The sequence below is a fragment of the Hypanus sabinus genome, chromosome 3 (genome assembly GCF_030144855.1).
Source record: "Hypanus sabinus isolate sHypSab1 chromosome 3, sHypSab1.hap1, whole genome shotgun sequence".
Lineage (NCBI taxonomy): Eukaryota > Metazoa > Chordata > Chondrichthyes > Myliobatiformes > Dasyatidae > Hypanus > Hypanus sabinus.
Genome location: NC_082708.1, coordinates 135,933,086 through 135,949,274, shown reverse-complemented (window position 1 = coordinate 135,949,274; position 16,189 = coordinate 135,933,086). Strand labels below are relative to the sequence as shown.

The 16,189-nt window shown below is 36.9% G+C and overlaps 1 protein-coding gene across 4 annotated transcripts in view; it reads right to left on the bottom strand.

The window, feature by feature from the left end:
• pcdh10a (protocadherin 10a) overlaps nucleotides 1–16,189 on the bottom strand; it is a 75,281-nt gene that overhangs the window by 45,135 nt on the left and 13,957 nt on the right. Inside the window, exon 4 of one of the 4 annotated variants that reach the window (XM_059965216.1) lies at nucleotides 1,818–2,117. The exons of 1 other annotated variant lie outside the window; for it this stretch is intronic. In XM_059965216.1, the coding sequence (XP_059821199.1) occupies nucleotides 1,818–2,117 (300 nt within the window). Of the gene's footprint in view, nucleotides 1–1,817; nucleotides 2,118–11,859; nucleotides 13,293–16,189 lie in introns of those variants that run through there. 2 more of the 4 variants (XM_059965217.1, XM_059965218.1) reach the window with 2 other exon arrangements.

Sequence of the window (16,189 nt, the reverse complement as noted above, 5' to 3'; positions counted from 1 at the left end):
AAAGTGACAATGGAATCCTTATCAAAAGATCACAGTGCATTGATTGCATGTGATGCCTCAGATGAAAAATGCACAGCTCTGACTATTTATACCTGCCATGACAACAATAGAAATTGTTGTTTGATTTTTTCTCTTCATTCCTTAAATGCTCATGGCATACAAAGCTAAGAGCAATGAAGATGAAAAGTGTGTGATTATGTGCATTTTTATTTAGCTCAGTTTCATTTAAATTTTGTTGCACTGTTTAGTGTAATCACAAGACCACTGACATGAGGTAGTTCCACACAATTTCTGCTTTGCAGAAGTTGCTGGAAAGTTGCAAAATATCAAAAACTTTCTAGACTTTTATAAAAGTAATTCATTACTGGTTGACTAAACAGGTTTCTTAGATTTATTTCTTTAGAACCAGACCTCATGCTCCCCTTTAGTAGTATTGATACCCTTCTGAGTATGGGATCACAGCCATTTGGCCCTCTATGATATCTTGCCTAAGTAGACATTCTACCTGTCTGAGCCCTGACAGGTAATATCATCTGGCTTTAGGCCATGAAGCTTAGCAACCATGCACAATTCTTTTCCTCAACTATCTGCAAACACACATGTCAGGAAGTGCTGGAAAGTGAATTGGAGTGAAACCCAGAACTATTTTCTTTAGGGGCATAATACTATTTATAGGAACAGACTACCTGCTCAATTAAGATTGATAATATCTGTACAGACCAAAAACTAAATCTTGAGCACTTCGAGTATAAAATTTAGCTATTTTCTGCCTTTAAAAGCAAACTTATTCCTGAGGCCTGGTTTTCAAGACTGGTAAAGAATCAGGAGGACCATCAATTCATAAAAAATATCTTCAGCAGACTGTTTAAAAATGCACATCTAATTGAGCACTTAACTTGATTTCAGAGCTGTAAAGCACTGGTCAATTTTCATCACATCTATGCAAATTCCGTATTAAATTACAACTCAATTGCAGCAAATAAAATTGGTGCTCATACACTTGTAAAATTCATGATGAATCTTGTGAACTTGCATATTGAGTTCAGAATGGATCTTTTCAATCCTAAAATGGCTACTTTGTATAGCAGCTGAATACAATGATAGCAAACTGTTTTAATCTACACAAACAAAAACATTTTGTGAAGTAACCACTAAAATTGCAGTACAACTCCTGACAGAGGCTCTATATAAATCTAAAACACAAAACAGTAAGGAAGCACTCTCAGACTTCTGAATTCAGATAGCACAGTTCTAATGGCAAGGCACGACTGATTTACAAAACACCCAATGCCCAATGCCCTCTGCAACAATAGGGTAATTTTAAATATAGTTAGAATTAACTTAAACATTTAGACACCCCAGCGTGCACTTTTAATACTCTAACGTTTTGACTTGATCTGAACTAATTTCAATTTAAACACAATAAATTCTGAAGATGCTGGAGAATCAGAGCAACACAGATCAAATGCTGGAGGAACTCAGCAGGTCAGGTTGTATCTATGGAAAAGAACAAGTAGTCGACATCTCGGGCCAGGATCTTTCTTCAGGACCAACCTAATTTAAATTTAGGTGACTTTTAAGTTTTACATGTTTCCAGCTTGATCATCAACAGCACTATTACACCCAATTAAAACTATTAAATCTATTTCTGGTTTTAAAAAAGTAAAAGATTTGAAGGAAGAGAATACTTAAAATCCAAGATGTTATTTTCCAAATTTATTGGAGCTACTTTAAGCCAAATTTATTTTCCTGGTGAATTTTCTTCACCTAACAAGCAAGGTAAATTGATGTAGGCAATGTTTTTACTGAATACTCACTTAAATAGGGTGGCTTATAAGGCGCACGTGTGTTGGGCAAAAGTGCTTCATATTCTTTCTTTTCCGAAATTGAGGGATGTGTTTTTTCTTTTCCAAATGTAGAGAAAGATTTCTCACCAGGCTGCTCTGGAGCTTCATAGACCTCAGTGTCAGGCACAGAGTCCATTCCTGGGACATGTAAATTACTGCGGTAATCCGGACCTTGGCGACTATCAGTGGGCACAAAGCTGGGCATCCAGCAGCGGTCTGAGTGTCCCAATGCTTTACACTCTTCTGTGCAATTAGAAAAGAGGTCAGCTCCTATAAAGATAAATCAGAATAAATTACATTATGTTATGATATTGGGAACATTGCCTTCCAGGTAGGGGAAAACAATTATATATTGTTTGAGCTTATGACAGGTCTTAGGATGCCTACCAATATTTCACTGGAATCTCTACATAGTTGCACCCACCTCAATTCATCTTCCAGAGCTGGGGGAAAACCTCCTCAAATTGTCTTCAATTTAATGCACTGACATAAACATTGAAGGGAAGACTCCAGTGATATTTCCCTCCAGCTAATCTTCTTCCCCATGCCGCAATGAACAAATGCAACACTCTGCCAAGGGCATTTTAAAATTCTAATTAATCCTTCCACTCAACAACAGTGCTAAGCTTTTCATTTTGTGAATGCTCATAACCCTTATACGTGCATTTTAAACATTATAAATATTCAGCTTGTGGAGATAAACTGATAAGAAAGGCCAAGCGTATGTGCTGCTTCACTGGCAGTACTGTTGGAGCATATGTTTTGCCTCATTTCTCATGTATTAACAAAAATGGATATTAATGTGACAATTGCAGATATTGCAGGTGACCCTCGTAATGCACAAACAGAAACATTTCTAATTATGGAATGTCTGCATACAAATTTAAGCTATACAACACTAATGTGGTGACATCCAGCACCATTGAAACTGCCTCATTAGCTTATCTGTTTGAAGACCAACTATAGTGCCTATAAAAAGTATTCAACCCCCCTGCCTTGGAAATTTTCATGCTTTATTGTTTTACAACATTGAATCACAGTGGATTTAATTTGACTTTTTTGACACTGATCAACAGAAAAAGACTCAAGTGTCAAAGTAAAAACAAATCTCTACAAAGTTATCTAAATTAATTTCAAATAAAAACGCAAAATAATTGATTGCATAAGTATTCACCCCCTTCAAGTCAGTATTTAGTATATGCAACTTTGGCAGCAATTACAGCCTTGAGTGCATGGATAGGTCTCTATCAGCTCTGTACATCTGGAAACTGCAATTTTTCATCATCCTTTACAAAATTGCTCAAGCTCTGTCAGATTGCACTTGGCCACTCCAGGACTTTAACTTTTTAAGCCATTTCTGTGTAGCTCAGGCATTATGCTTGGGGTCGTTGCCTTGCTTGAAAACATATCTTGCCCCAAGTCGCTGCTCTCTTGCAGACTGCATCAAGCTTTCCTCTAGGATTTCCCCGTAGTTTGCCGCATTCATTTTATCCTTTACCTTCACGAACCTTCCAAGTCCTTCTGCAGTGAAGCATCCCCACAGCATGATGCAGCCACCATGTTTCATGGTAGGGATGGTGTGCTTTTGATGACGTGTGGTGTTTGGCTTATGCCAAACATACTGCTTAGTTTGATGACCAAAAAGCTCAATTATGGTTTCATCAAACCATAGAACCTTCCTCCAGCTGACTTCCGAGTCTCCCACATGCCTTCTGGCAAATTCTAGCTGAGACTTCATGTGAGGTTTTTTCCCCAACAGTGGCTTTCTTTTTGCCACTCTCCATAAACTTGTGACTGGTGAAGCACCTGGGCAACAGTTTTTTTTGTATGTGCAGTCTCTCCCTCCTGAGCCACTGAAGCTTGTAACTCCTCTGGAGCTGTCATAGTGGTGGCCTCTTGGTGGCCTCCCTCACCAGTCCCCCTTCTTGCTTGGCCATTCAGATTTTGAGAATGGCCTGCTCTTGGCAGATTTACAGCTGTGTCATATGCTTTCTATTTCTTGATGATTGACTTAACTGGGTTATTCAGCGACTTTGAAATTTTCTTGCATTCAACTCCTAACTTGTGCTTTTCAAATAATCTTTTCATGGAGTTGCTTGAAGTGATCTTTTGTCTTCATGATCTAGTTTTTGCCAGGATACTGACTCACCTGCAGTTGGATCTTCCAGATACAGGTGTATTTTTTTTATTAAAATCAATTAAAATACCTTGAATGCACACAGTCAATTATGTGACTTCTAAAACAAGTTGGCTGCACCAGTGATGATTTGGTATGTCACATAAAAGGGGGCGGTGAATGCTTATGCAATCAATTATTTTGTATTCTACTTTGCAATTAATTTAGATCACTTTGTAGAGATCTGTTTTCACTTCATCATGGAAGTCTGTTTCTTTTAATCAGTGTCAAAACAGCCAAATTAAATCCACTGTGATCCACTGTTGTAAAACAATAAAACATGAAAACTGCCGGGGGGGGGGGGGGGGGGGTGGGGGAGGGAGTGAAACAATACCATAAAGATTCCAAAGTCACTTTGGTTACAAAATTGACCTCTTTCAATTGCACTTACCCTTGTATATAACACATTTCTTTTAAATTTATATTCGCATAATTGTATATATTTGTTTGCACTACGATGGCTGATATTAATAGCAAAAAAAATCCACTGTATGCGTGTAGGCTGGTGTCACTTCAATAAAATATTCCAGAACTACTTTAACTGCAGAGTGCCAATATGATATTTTTTCTTAAGCAACATTTTAATTACATATCTAAAACACTGTTGCCATGGAGTTACATCAATTGTCAATCTTGTTTAGGCTTAATGGAGCTGAAATTCAAATTCAATGCAATTGCCTTGTAGATCTGTTGTCCATTATGCATCCTGTCAAATTTCCTTTTCTATTGGTTTAGAATATAATGACCAAATGATTCATTTTCTGCTAATTTTGGGTTTTGCCAAAGATGAATATCACTCCCTCTGGCCTTTAAATCTCCAGTATTGTTCACAGTACTATATGGATTCCTGTAATGTGCATAGATGAATATGAATGGACCCGTGGTTAAGTTATAATTGTATATTTGTACACTAGTATGCATTGATTGCTTTATAATTCAGGTTGATTACTTATAACTACATTTACAAACAAACTTTTTATTCATTCACCAACAAGTGAAAATCTGCAGATGCTGGAAATCCAAGCAACACACAAAACGCTGGAGGAACTCAGCAGACCAGGCAGCATCTATGGAAAAGAGGACAATCGATGTCTCTGCCCAAAATGTTGACTATTTACTTTTTTTCACAGATACTGCCTGGCCTGCTGAGTTCCTCCTGCATTTTATGTGTGTTTCTTTTTATTCATTGTCCACTTCAAAGTTTCACACCAACAAGAATTAAAACGCAAGCCAAGTGTATTGCATTAAATTGCCTACTAAGTAAACTGAGTTTAGACTATCCAAATTGCTATCTTAGAATTTATTTAAATGCACTAGGAATTTAGAAAGAAATAACTCATTACAGCCATTTGTTGAGCTGAAACTTTGCATTGCTTTGAACATGGAAAGCTTCTACTACTATATTGAAGGAATTGCAAGATCATTTGAGCATATATACAATGTAAAGTGACTAGGTCATAATTATTTTATGTTAGTGTCAAAGAAGACCAAAACATGAGAGCAACCTGGTAGATATCAATATATTTATTTCCTTAAGGAGGAAAGTGATAACAAGTTCAAAGATGCCTTCAAAATTCAGGTTGTCTATTCCAAGAGAAAATTAAATTCAATGATAGAGAAGAAACCTGTGGCAATTACTTTGAAGAACCATGCAGTGTTTTCATTCTCCAAAACACCAAGCCTAATTGCTCATATTTTAAACCAAGAATTTACAGGGTTGTTGGAGAATGGGACTGGCTAGATTGCTCTTAACACCTCAAAGAAACAAATAGCTTTCTTCTGTTCCATTCTATGATTAAGTTTTGCATATTTATTTTCCTGTTCAAAATACAAATTGTTCAGGTTATACTTAAGCTTTTTTTTAAAATCACAGTTGGTGGCATCAAATCTAACTACTTGCATTAAGTAAATTACTCCACATATCCAAATATAAGGTCATAACTGTTGTGAATGTAAAATATCTTTATTACACCTTCAGGTAGTTTGAACTGTATCCTATAATGAACAAATTCTATGATAATTTTGGTGGCCTTAGTAATATTCACATATTATAGACTGTATGTGAAAGCATGTATCGATGTTTCAAAGGTGTGAAGAAAAGATACATTTCCAGTGTATAATAATGTTTCCAATGTATAATAAAACATAATCATATTAGAGGATTCCCCACATTTTCTGCAATTCCATCCATCTTACATGAAGGGACTTCCAGTAAGGTGGTGGAGTGCTTAGACATGGCAGTTTTCATGGGGTCAACCAAAAATTTTAGTCTTTTTTAAACATCTTTTTTTTAAATAATCAAAAGACACTGTTAACATTAAGAACTTCAAGTACTGCAGGCCTACCCCATCAGTGAGTTGCTCATAAGCAGGGGAGCTGTGTGAACCCTGTTGCTGCCTGCTATAGAAATGCTTTGGAGTTAGTGTGCAGTCTAACAGCAACTGATAGTCTTGGACATTTATCTTGTGATCGCAAGACCCTGTTGGACATTGGCAATGTAGAATACTGCAAGTCCAGTTCACTGGTTTAATGGAAAGACGAGCCGCAGGTAGCTGCATGGCCTCGGTTATAGCATGAACTGGGCCACATGCTGTGGTGTCACTTGTTGCAGCTGCCCAACAAAGGTGATGCTGGGTTGGGGGGTTGCTCCAGTGGAAGACGAACTGGATTGCGTTCATCTGAGGGCTTGTTCTTGCTGACAACGTCCATGGACTCAGAGTTCTGCTATATTAGTTTTTTTCATGTGTGACTTCATGAGTCTTGTGCAATGTATGTCTTTTTTGGTACTGTGTTTTGTACGTTGGCCTCAGAGGTACTGTGTTTTGTTTGGTTGCATCCATGTGCATTCATGTATGGTTGAATTACAATTAGACTTGGACATAGAAATTTGCATAGAGGTATTATTTGCCAGCTACTGACAGCTCTCTAATAATTAGCTTATTGATTCAATCCCAGTCCAATTTCAACCCTCCTTACCTTAACATGGTGAAAAGTTACTGAACAAGGAAGTCTCTCTTTACCTTACACAAGTAATTACACTCTACTGGAAAGAAACATGTATACGATTCAAAAATGAGGCTAACGTTTGCTTAAGTTACACAGTCCATTAGTATGGATGAGGTTTCAGGGTACTTCGAGGCACAGAATGGAATAGCCAAAGTCAGCATAGTTTCCTTAAGAAGAAACCTTGCCTAACAAATCTGTTGGAATTCTCTGAGTAAATAGCAAGCAGGATAGACAATGGAGAGTCAGTGAATGTTGTTTCTTGGATTTTCAGAAGGCATTTGGCTAGGTGCCTCTCAGACTGCCTAACAAGGTAAGAACCCATGGTATACTAGCATGGATAGAAGATTGGCTGATGGGCAGGAAGCAAAGAGTGGGAATAAGGGGGGCTTTTTCTGGTTGGCTGCCAGTGACTAGTAGTGTTCCACAGGGTTCAGTATTGGGACAAATTCTCTTCACATTATATGTCAATGATTTGGATGAAGGAATTGAAGATCTTGTACCACATTTGCAGATAATAAAAAGATAGATTGAAGAAGCAGGGAATCTTCAGAAGGTTTGGGGGAATGGGCAAAGTGGCAGATGGAATACAGTTGATAGCGTAGTGTATGGTCATGTACTTAGAAGAAATAAAATCAGAAACTGTTTTCTAAATGGGGAGAAAATTCAAGAATCAGAGGTGCAAAGGGACTTGGAAATCCTTTTGCCAGATTCCCTAAAGATTAACTTGCAGGTTGAGTAGATGGTAAGGAAGGTAAATGCAATGTAAGTATTCATTCCAAGAGAACTAGAATATAACAACAAGGATGTGATGATGTGACTTTAAGGCACTGGTCATATTGCACTTGGAATATGTGAGCAATTTTGGGCCCCTTATCTAAGCAAAGATGTGCTGACATTGGAGAGGGTCCAAAGGAGGTTCACAAGAATGAATCCAGGAATGAAAGGGCTAACATATGAGGAGTGTTTGATTGCTCTAGACCTGTTGTCACTCGAGTTTAAGATGGGGGGGGGGGGGGGGGAGAGATCGCATTGAAACCTATCAAATATTGAAAGGTCTAGATAGAGTGGATGTGGAGAGGATATTTCCTACAATGATTGGGTATAGGACCAGGGGTCGCTGCCTCAGAGTATAGGGATGTCTGTTTAGATCAAAGATGAAGAGAAATGTCTTTAGCTAAAGGGTGGCAAATCTGTGAAATTTATTTCCACAAACAGCTTTGGAGGCCAGGTCATTAAGTACTCTATATTTAAAACAGAGGCCGATAGTTTCTTGATTAGTCCGGGTATTAAGGTTTATGAGGAGAAGGAAGAAGAATGGGATTAAGAGGAATAATAAATGACTCATGATGGAATGGCAAATAAAGCTTAATAGGCCAAATGGCCCAATTCTGCTCCAATGTTTTATTGCCTTATGTGTAGATACTTTACAACTGGAAAGCTTGGCTGACTTTTCACTGGTTGCAGGAGCTTGCTATACAAAAAAATGGCTGACATGTATCACATGTCACTAATATTCAAATGTACAATAAAGCAATTTAGAATATCATAATTAAAAAATAAGTATTATTTAAATGAAAGTATTTCCTTCAGGCCCGAAGCACTATTACAAACAGACAAGCTGAGAACAGCTAATTCATGCCACTCAAATGGGATCTTCTGTACAACTTGGGTTTTGATGTGTTCCTCCTGTGGCTGTACACAACACATATTAAAATAGGATGTATGAAGTCTTCAACATTTGTGGGCATAGAAGTATGCAGCAGAAACCAAACTCATGCCATGGTCCAGACCACCTTGCTTACTTAGGCGACCATTAAACTTGGAATAAATAAGGTTTCTATGAATAAATTCTGTATCCCATGATGCATAACTGTTAAAATCCATCGTGATGTTTGCAAAATGACGGCTAACAAGTGCCTCTGCAATTATTCATTCTGTCTTCTACTTCAGACTCAAAGTTTCTGCAATTTAGTGACTTTAGTTTCCGTAAATATATTTCTCAGAACACAGCAGAGTAAGCTTTAAAAATACAAAGTAACTTTATTAGCTTAACAGCTTTTAACTTGACAACAAAAACGTAGAAACAGTGCAAGATTGGTCTCAATTATTGGTGTGGATTTCCACTAAACACACAATATAAAGAACAACCAGTGGTAAAGGGAAGAAGTAAATGTATGGGTACATGAAAGGTTATGCACTTAGTTTTACTTAAATCAATTTCTTTCCTTATTCCATCAAATATTTATTTCTTCCTCTTTCCCACTACATTCATCAGGTCCATGCAATGTGTTGTAAGCACAGCAGACTATAAACTCTCCTGACTGAATACTTGACCCAGTCACATGGAGGCAAACAATAGTAACCAGTAATACAGATTCTGATATTAGTACCTTGCATGTCGTTGTGGCACAATTGCGATTTTACCAAGTTAGTATTTAATTTCTTATTTACTGCTTTCAATAGCATAGATTACTTCTCTTGAGGTTACATACACATTCTCCAGTTCAATGAAAATATGAAGACGTGCTCATAACGTTATCAGGCAGCAAGTGGTGATCCTTTGAAAGTGTGTAAACCAGGCAATGCAAAGCATAATATAATTGATCTTGCTGAATATGTTAATGAACATTTAATGCAGTATGTGGCATTTCTTTGTTGCTAAGGACCGTGTGAAGGATAAAATGAAGAGTGTTGATTTGGTTGTAAACAAACCAGCTATATTCACATTATTGGCAGCGTACGGATATGGCCTATAGTGAAATTACTGCCTTCATCCTTTTCACTGAAATATCATCCGTCCAAGCTTCAAAGAAAAGTCGTTGACAAAGTATTTCAGTAGAAGAAAGGAAAGACATTTTAAAAATATAGCCTTCGCACACTTAAATCTCAAGCCACTGAGATCACATCACAGACTTTTAAACTAAAGTATGCAGACCTGCAATTACCTTTTACCTTAATCCTCACATGTAATCCTACAGTTACTTCCTCCTTTGATGCCTTGGTCAAAATAGTAACTTATACTCAAGCTATTTAACTCTACATTTACCATTTCCTTTGGTTATACTACAGTGATAACATTTAATTTTATTTAATATACCCTTTAGGTACTTTAGAATGAAAGCACTGTCACTGTGAACACAGAAAATCATGAACACTTGCACTTTCTCGAAGCAATTTCGGCATGTTTGATAATTGGACCAGGGTGGAGAGACAGCATTTTGCTCTTAGTTTTCAATTGTACATTTAAATGTATATATTCAGTAAAAACTGACCTAATTCCCATTACTCTTAAATTACACCCACAAGCACCTCCACGGAGAAGGGTTGAAACGACATAAATTCTTTAAAAACTAAGACTTTGCAGATTTCTTAAAAAATTGAGTGATGATTCCACAAAAATTTACTAATAAGATTGGAGTTTATAAAGTCAAATTAGAAAGAAAGTTCCTGGCTGCCAGCAAGAGTAGAACAATTAGGGGACAATTTATTATATAGGTATTAAGAATTTTTTTTAACTCGGGTATTGGTTGGAACATAGGCATCACCATTGCAAGGAGTAAGAAAGAAAATATCGTAAATATATTTAACTGAAAGAAAAGTAAACAGTTGAGGATGAAGGAACAGAAATAAATCTTGATAAAGTGATAAAGTCATAAAATGAGAAGGTTTGGGTGGACCTAAACACATTCATAGACCTTTTAGCTCAAATGACCAGTTTGTGTTATATTTAACTTATAATCCTTAGTAATTTTACATTTTATATCCCAAGAACTATTGCCAATATAAATAGCATGTACAGAAACATAAAAAAAAATTCTGCATAGACACAAAATCTTTAACACAGTATATTTTAACCCAAATTTTGACTATTAATATCATGAATGCTCAAATGAACAACTTCTTCTCTTTTATCAAAAAGTTAGTCCAAAGAAAATAGTGAGATTGTGGGTGGAGTGTGGTGGTTGTGGGAGTGACATCTGCTTGGCTCTGACATGGAATATTCTCCCAACTTGCAGTGCCCCTTATCAAGAATGGCTTGACCCAACTACTACAATACAAACCCCCTTCTTACACAGTGGTGTAAAATGCAAAATCTCACCATATAACAAGTGGCAACAAATAGAAGGAACACCTTACCCTTACTATTCATGAAAATATGAATAATAGCTCATAACTGTTCCAGAGAAGGCTTTAATTAAATATAATGGTAATATATGCTGTGACTTTAGTTTTAATTGCTTCAAATTCATGGACATAAAAAAGCAACATTTTTATAAGTCTACACATACTAAGCAATACACTCTTTCAGAGGTTTGAGAGGAATCTGACATTGATCTTCAGTACATTCACTGTTTGACAATAACTGATACTCAGTATCTATAGCACCCTTCAAAATCATTGTATAGAATTGTAATTCCTAAAGGAACTAATGGCATATACTGTAAATACAGAATTTAACACTGCAGCAAAATACCATAATAAATAATACCATTCTAAAAAGTGTTATTTCATTAAGATGTTTGAACACAAGTTAGAAAAGTACTAACACTAATACTAATGCTAATTATTAAGTGATTTTTCTTCTTGATTTTTTTAATACATATGTTTACAAATTAATGTTTTTTCTCCCAAAATCATGTGCAGATTCAAGTGACAAACCTTTTAAAATCTTTGAACAACTCACTCAAAAACTCCTAAAATGAAGAAATTTCTTCATGTGATGAAATGACTTAATACCATAGTACTACGTTAGCTACCCCTGCCCCCAACCCCACCCCCCCCCCCCAACCTACCCTTTCAGTTTGTTATTCAAACACAGAACTGGGTGAAGCAATGTTTAAATGGACCATAAGATATAGGCACTTCACCCCAGACACCTGGGTTCAATCCAACCCAGAAAATGAGAGAAAAGCTAATCTGGCAACAAGGACCCAGTGTAATTATTGTAGGCAACTTCTAACAATCCCAATTGAATAGCGACCTATAGAAAAAAGCTGCACTGGTTTGTCAATCATATTCAGAGAAATGTGGAGAATACAAAAAGCAGTGCATTGGTAAGAGTGATTGCTTTTCAAAGTTAATGGTAATGTACACCGTAAAGACCATTAGATGTATTCAGTTTGATTCTAATTATGGTGAAATTTATCTGGGATAACACATTAGAGTGCCCAAAATTAAACTGTTCCGTTCCCAAGTACAAGCTTTGCTTATTTTGAAGATAAAAGTCATTCAGATAGGTTGATGTCCTCCTTCCTGTGTTGGTAATGCTGCTTTCCTAGCAAAGAAAATACCAACCTTGACTCTTGGTAAGTGCAAAGTGCTTAATGAGGTGATCACAACCAGATCAACAAAGCAAACATTCCAACTGGCATTAGCAAAGCTTCAATAGTTAACTAAATCAGATAGCATTCGTCCATTCATTGCTCTCCTTTAACAATAGTAAGATCTGCTTTTGAGCCTTTGGGAGAGGGCATGATCAGGCTTTGCTCTGCTATTCTCCCACGGTCAAACAGTCTCCTGTTATTTACAGTCAAGATTCACATATAGAACAGCCAATGTGCTGAGATACCAGAAGAACCCAGAGCTGCTTTAGCATCTGAAAGTGGTTCAATTCATCGGCAGGAGTGAGAGATTAGGAAGAAGACAAGCATAGTAGTAAAAAGGGTGAAGAAATGTTCAGTTGTTGGCGAATGATATCACTGCCTCACTGATAATACTGTGTTTACAAACTGAATTGTTAGTCACTTTATAAGATAACAACATGATTGTCATATGAGTGTTTCTTCCACATCTCATATTGAAGTTAATCACTCCATTTATAATTTTCTTTCCTTTGGCAGATAAAAATAATGTTAAAAGGACTCCATTGTGAAATGTAAAAAAACCTTTCAGCTAAAATAGGCTGGTGCTGTCCTTTATAGATAGCAAGGGCTTTCAAGGCAGCTCCAGCAGCTTCATGCTTCATTCCCAACCAGAAATTGACAGGACTGCCTGTTATCAGTTGCCTCAATTGGTTCAGCTTCCTCAGATGTTGACCAGACCCCTAGAGGAAGAGCAATGTGGAAGTGAGGGACTCCATTCTCTAGGTGGGTGTGTGGAGGGAGGGGAAAGAGGGAGAAGTGGCATTGTCCAACGCACCCTGCTCAAATCGCATCTCCTGCCAGCTGCTCACAGAGCTGCATTGACGGCAGTCGTGGAGAAGTCTGTATCCTGGACCATCCTGCTCTCCCCCATCTGGAGGAGGATGCATCTTGGTGAACGGCCTACAATGGGAGAAAGACAGGAAAAAAGATGGAAAGAACATTTTAAATAACTGGGGGCACCTCATTATTGGGATTACTCTATATGTCAAAAATCACAGTGGAATTCAGCAATCAATGCCCAATAAAGTTTAATCTTCATAGGCACAACCACAGAAGACTGGCATTTTCACTGGCAGCTTAATCTTGAAGAGCGTTCACCTTTCAGACATTTAGGGAAAACAATTAAAGTAGAAAATATGAACCAATTATTTTTTTGCTGTGGCTACTCAGGTGTATTTTAATTTGTTTCTATTTAGATTTAAAAGATGGGTGCTGTCTGCATCATTGATAGACTTCACAGGAGTGACTGGTGTGTCTGACAGTGCAAGGAAATTGGAATGATACACAGGGAGTTGCAATGACAGAACATTCTAATATGCTGATGCTATTCTGCTGCAATTAATTCACTGTGTGAAATTTACTCCAAAGGCAGCATAAGATGATTTTGTGTACTTTCCAAGTACTAGGATCATGCTTAGTTCACAACCAATGATAGACAGTTCATTTACAAAGTGACAGCAAATAAGGATAGTAATAAAATGTCCATCTATGCAGGAGACCTGCCACTTTGAATACCTTATAGCGGCTGAACTAAAATAGGCTTCCAGCTGTTTTGGGTTAAGGAATGGAGTTTGATAAAGCTTCCAAACCACATCTGATAATGAAACACCTTAACCATTTGTGACAAATGCATCCCACAACAGAAGCAATATTTTAACAAAAATATCTTGCAAAAAGCATTTTGATGGCCTCCATCATCAGCAATCATCATTGAGAGTTATTTCAAAGGACAAACAGAAGGTTTGATCCGAATCAGGTTTCTCTTTATTGGGTAAAGAAATTCAAATAAAGTCTAACGCCTACAGAAAGGTGTACCTTCAAAAAAAAGTGATCACACCTTGGGTGATCATAACATTACTCTATTTTTTCTGTCAAATTATTAGTTAGTACAAGTATAGAAAATGAACAATGTATGTAATATAATTTCATAGTAGCTAAAATGATCCTGTCACTGAACCACCAGTGTGCATGCAACTAAAGTGCCTAGAGCCATGTAATTAAGCCTAGCTCTCTATTTACAACCTGCCTCTCCTCTCCTCTGGGACTTCTACTGAAGAGATTTATCAAGCACAATAAAAAATAAACTCTATGCCTACAGAAGCAGGTGAAGCACTTACTCCTGTTACAAGCATGTTTCAGATATCATAGACACGTCACCAGAAACAAGGGCAATGGCATTAGGAGAAAGCCTGCATAGAGAAATGAGGCCTTGAAAACTGAGCCTCACCACCATATGGTTTACGGGTGTAAAGCAAAATTATGACAGCAGGCAGCTCTGTGGAGATCCAGAAGTTTTGTGACTGGAATGCCCCATTTCAATGATAAAATTTACACTGTGTAACTTATAAATTGTTTATAATCTGCAGGCTGAAAGGTCAGCCATTTGTGGCACAGAAGGGAAGTTAGTGGAGAAAATAACTGAAGTATATACTGGAAGGAAGGGGCAAAGAGAGATACCATATAGCTTGTGAAGTACAAAATTCATGGAATATAGTCATATTTTACACAAAATTTAATCACAAAGCAGATTTTCTATGAGATCTGCAAGTGGAATGATTGGGTCAATGTGCACTCGGGAGAAGTTTCCAAAAATTAAAAATTCTGAAAATCATGAAAAATAGTTCATCTGTAGTGCCCACAAGAACAATTATACAGGAACAAACACAAAGCAAAGTGACAAAACTGGAGGAATTTTAATTTTGTTTTGAAATATCATAACATTGCCATTGTGCTGATAGTACTGTTACAAACTGGCAGTGCACACATACAGAGTAAAATTCTTCTCGTTAATAGTTTTTTTTATTTCTAATTGTAGACATACTTCAGCATAAGTGAATAGCAAGTCTACGCTGCCGCTTGCTTGTAAAGTAAAGAAACTGCTAAATTAATGGTACGTATGAACACAATTCCAATCTGAAAGCTGGCAAAGTATTACGAAAGCAATAGGTTCCACCTTGGAAAATGCTCTAATGTTTATTCTCTGATAGTGTTAGATGTCCAATGAATGCAGCTCCAAACAAGAATGAATACATGGTTCACGTCACTCCACAATCTCATCTGAACACAAGACACTCAATGCTCAAAAGCAAACTAACAGCTTTGGGAACATAGAACCTCACCAATACAAGTGGCTCTTTTATCTGTGCAACATTGTCCATAAATGTATTGATTATTGCATAAGCTTATTCATATTTCTACCATTTAGTCACCTAGATTAATATGATTTTGCATTTCTAGTCAGCAAACCCTACCAATATTTAAAACACAATTTAAAAACATTGTTTAGGTGTGGTTAACACAGCAATCAAAGCAAATTCAAAGAAAATCCAGAATGACTTCATTAGGTCAGCAAGATCAGCCAAATTAGAACACTTATTTGGCTACATGGAATGGACCAGTTTGATTTTATCACTTGAGAAATAGTAGAGCAGATTGTATCACAATTTGTCTCAGTAAGCAGACAGAATTCTATAGTGCCGCAAACACAGCATCCCTGTATTCAAAAGTGTATTTGCTCAGAGAGTTTACCATATAAAGTAGATTTGGTAAATTGGGATACATCGGAACCAGTACCTTTTGGCCCAATTAGCCAAAGTTTGTTGAAATTGTTAAATAAGTACAAAATTGCAAATTCCTGTTTGAGTAACAAGTTATACATTTAAATGAATAACAGAACAAGTTAGAAGACCATCAATATTACTACAATACTATAAAACTGTAATTGTTTCTATTAGTTATCAATGGAGGGATTAATTTAATGTACACCTGCACTGTGCTCTTGATTGAGTGTGAATGAA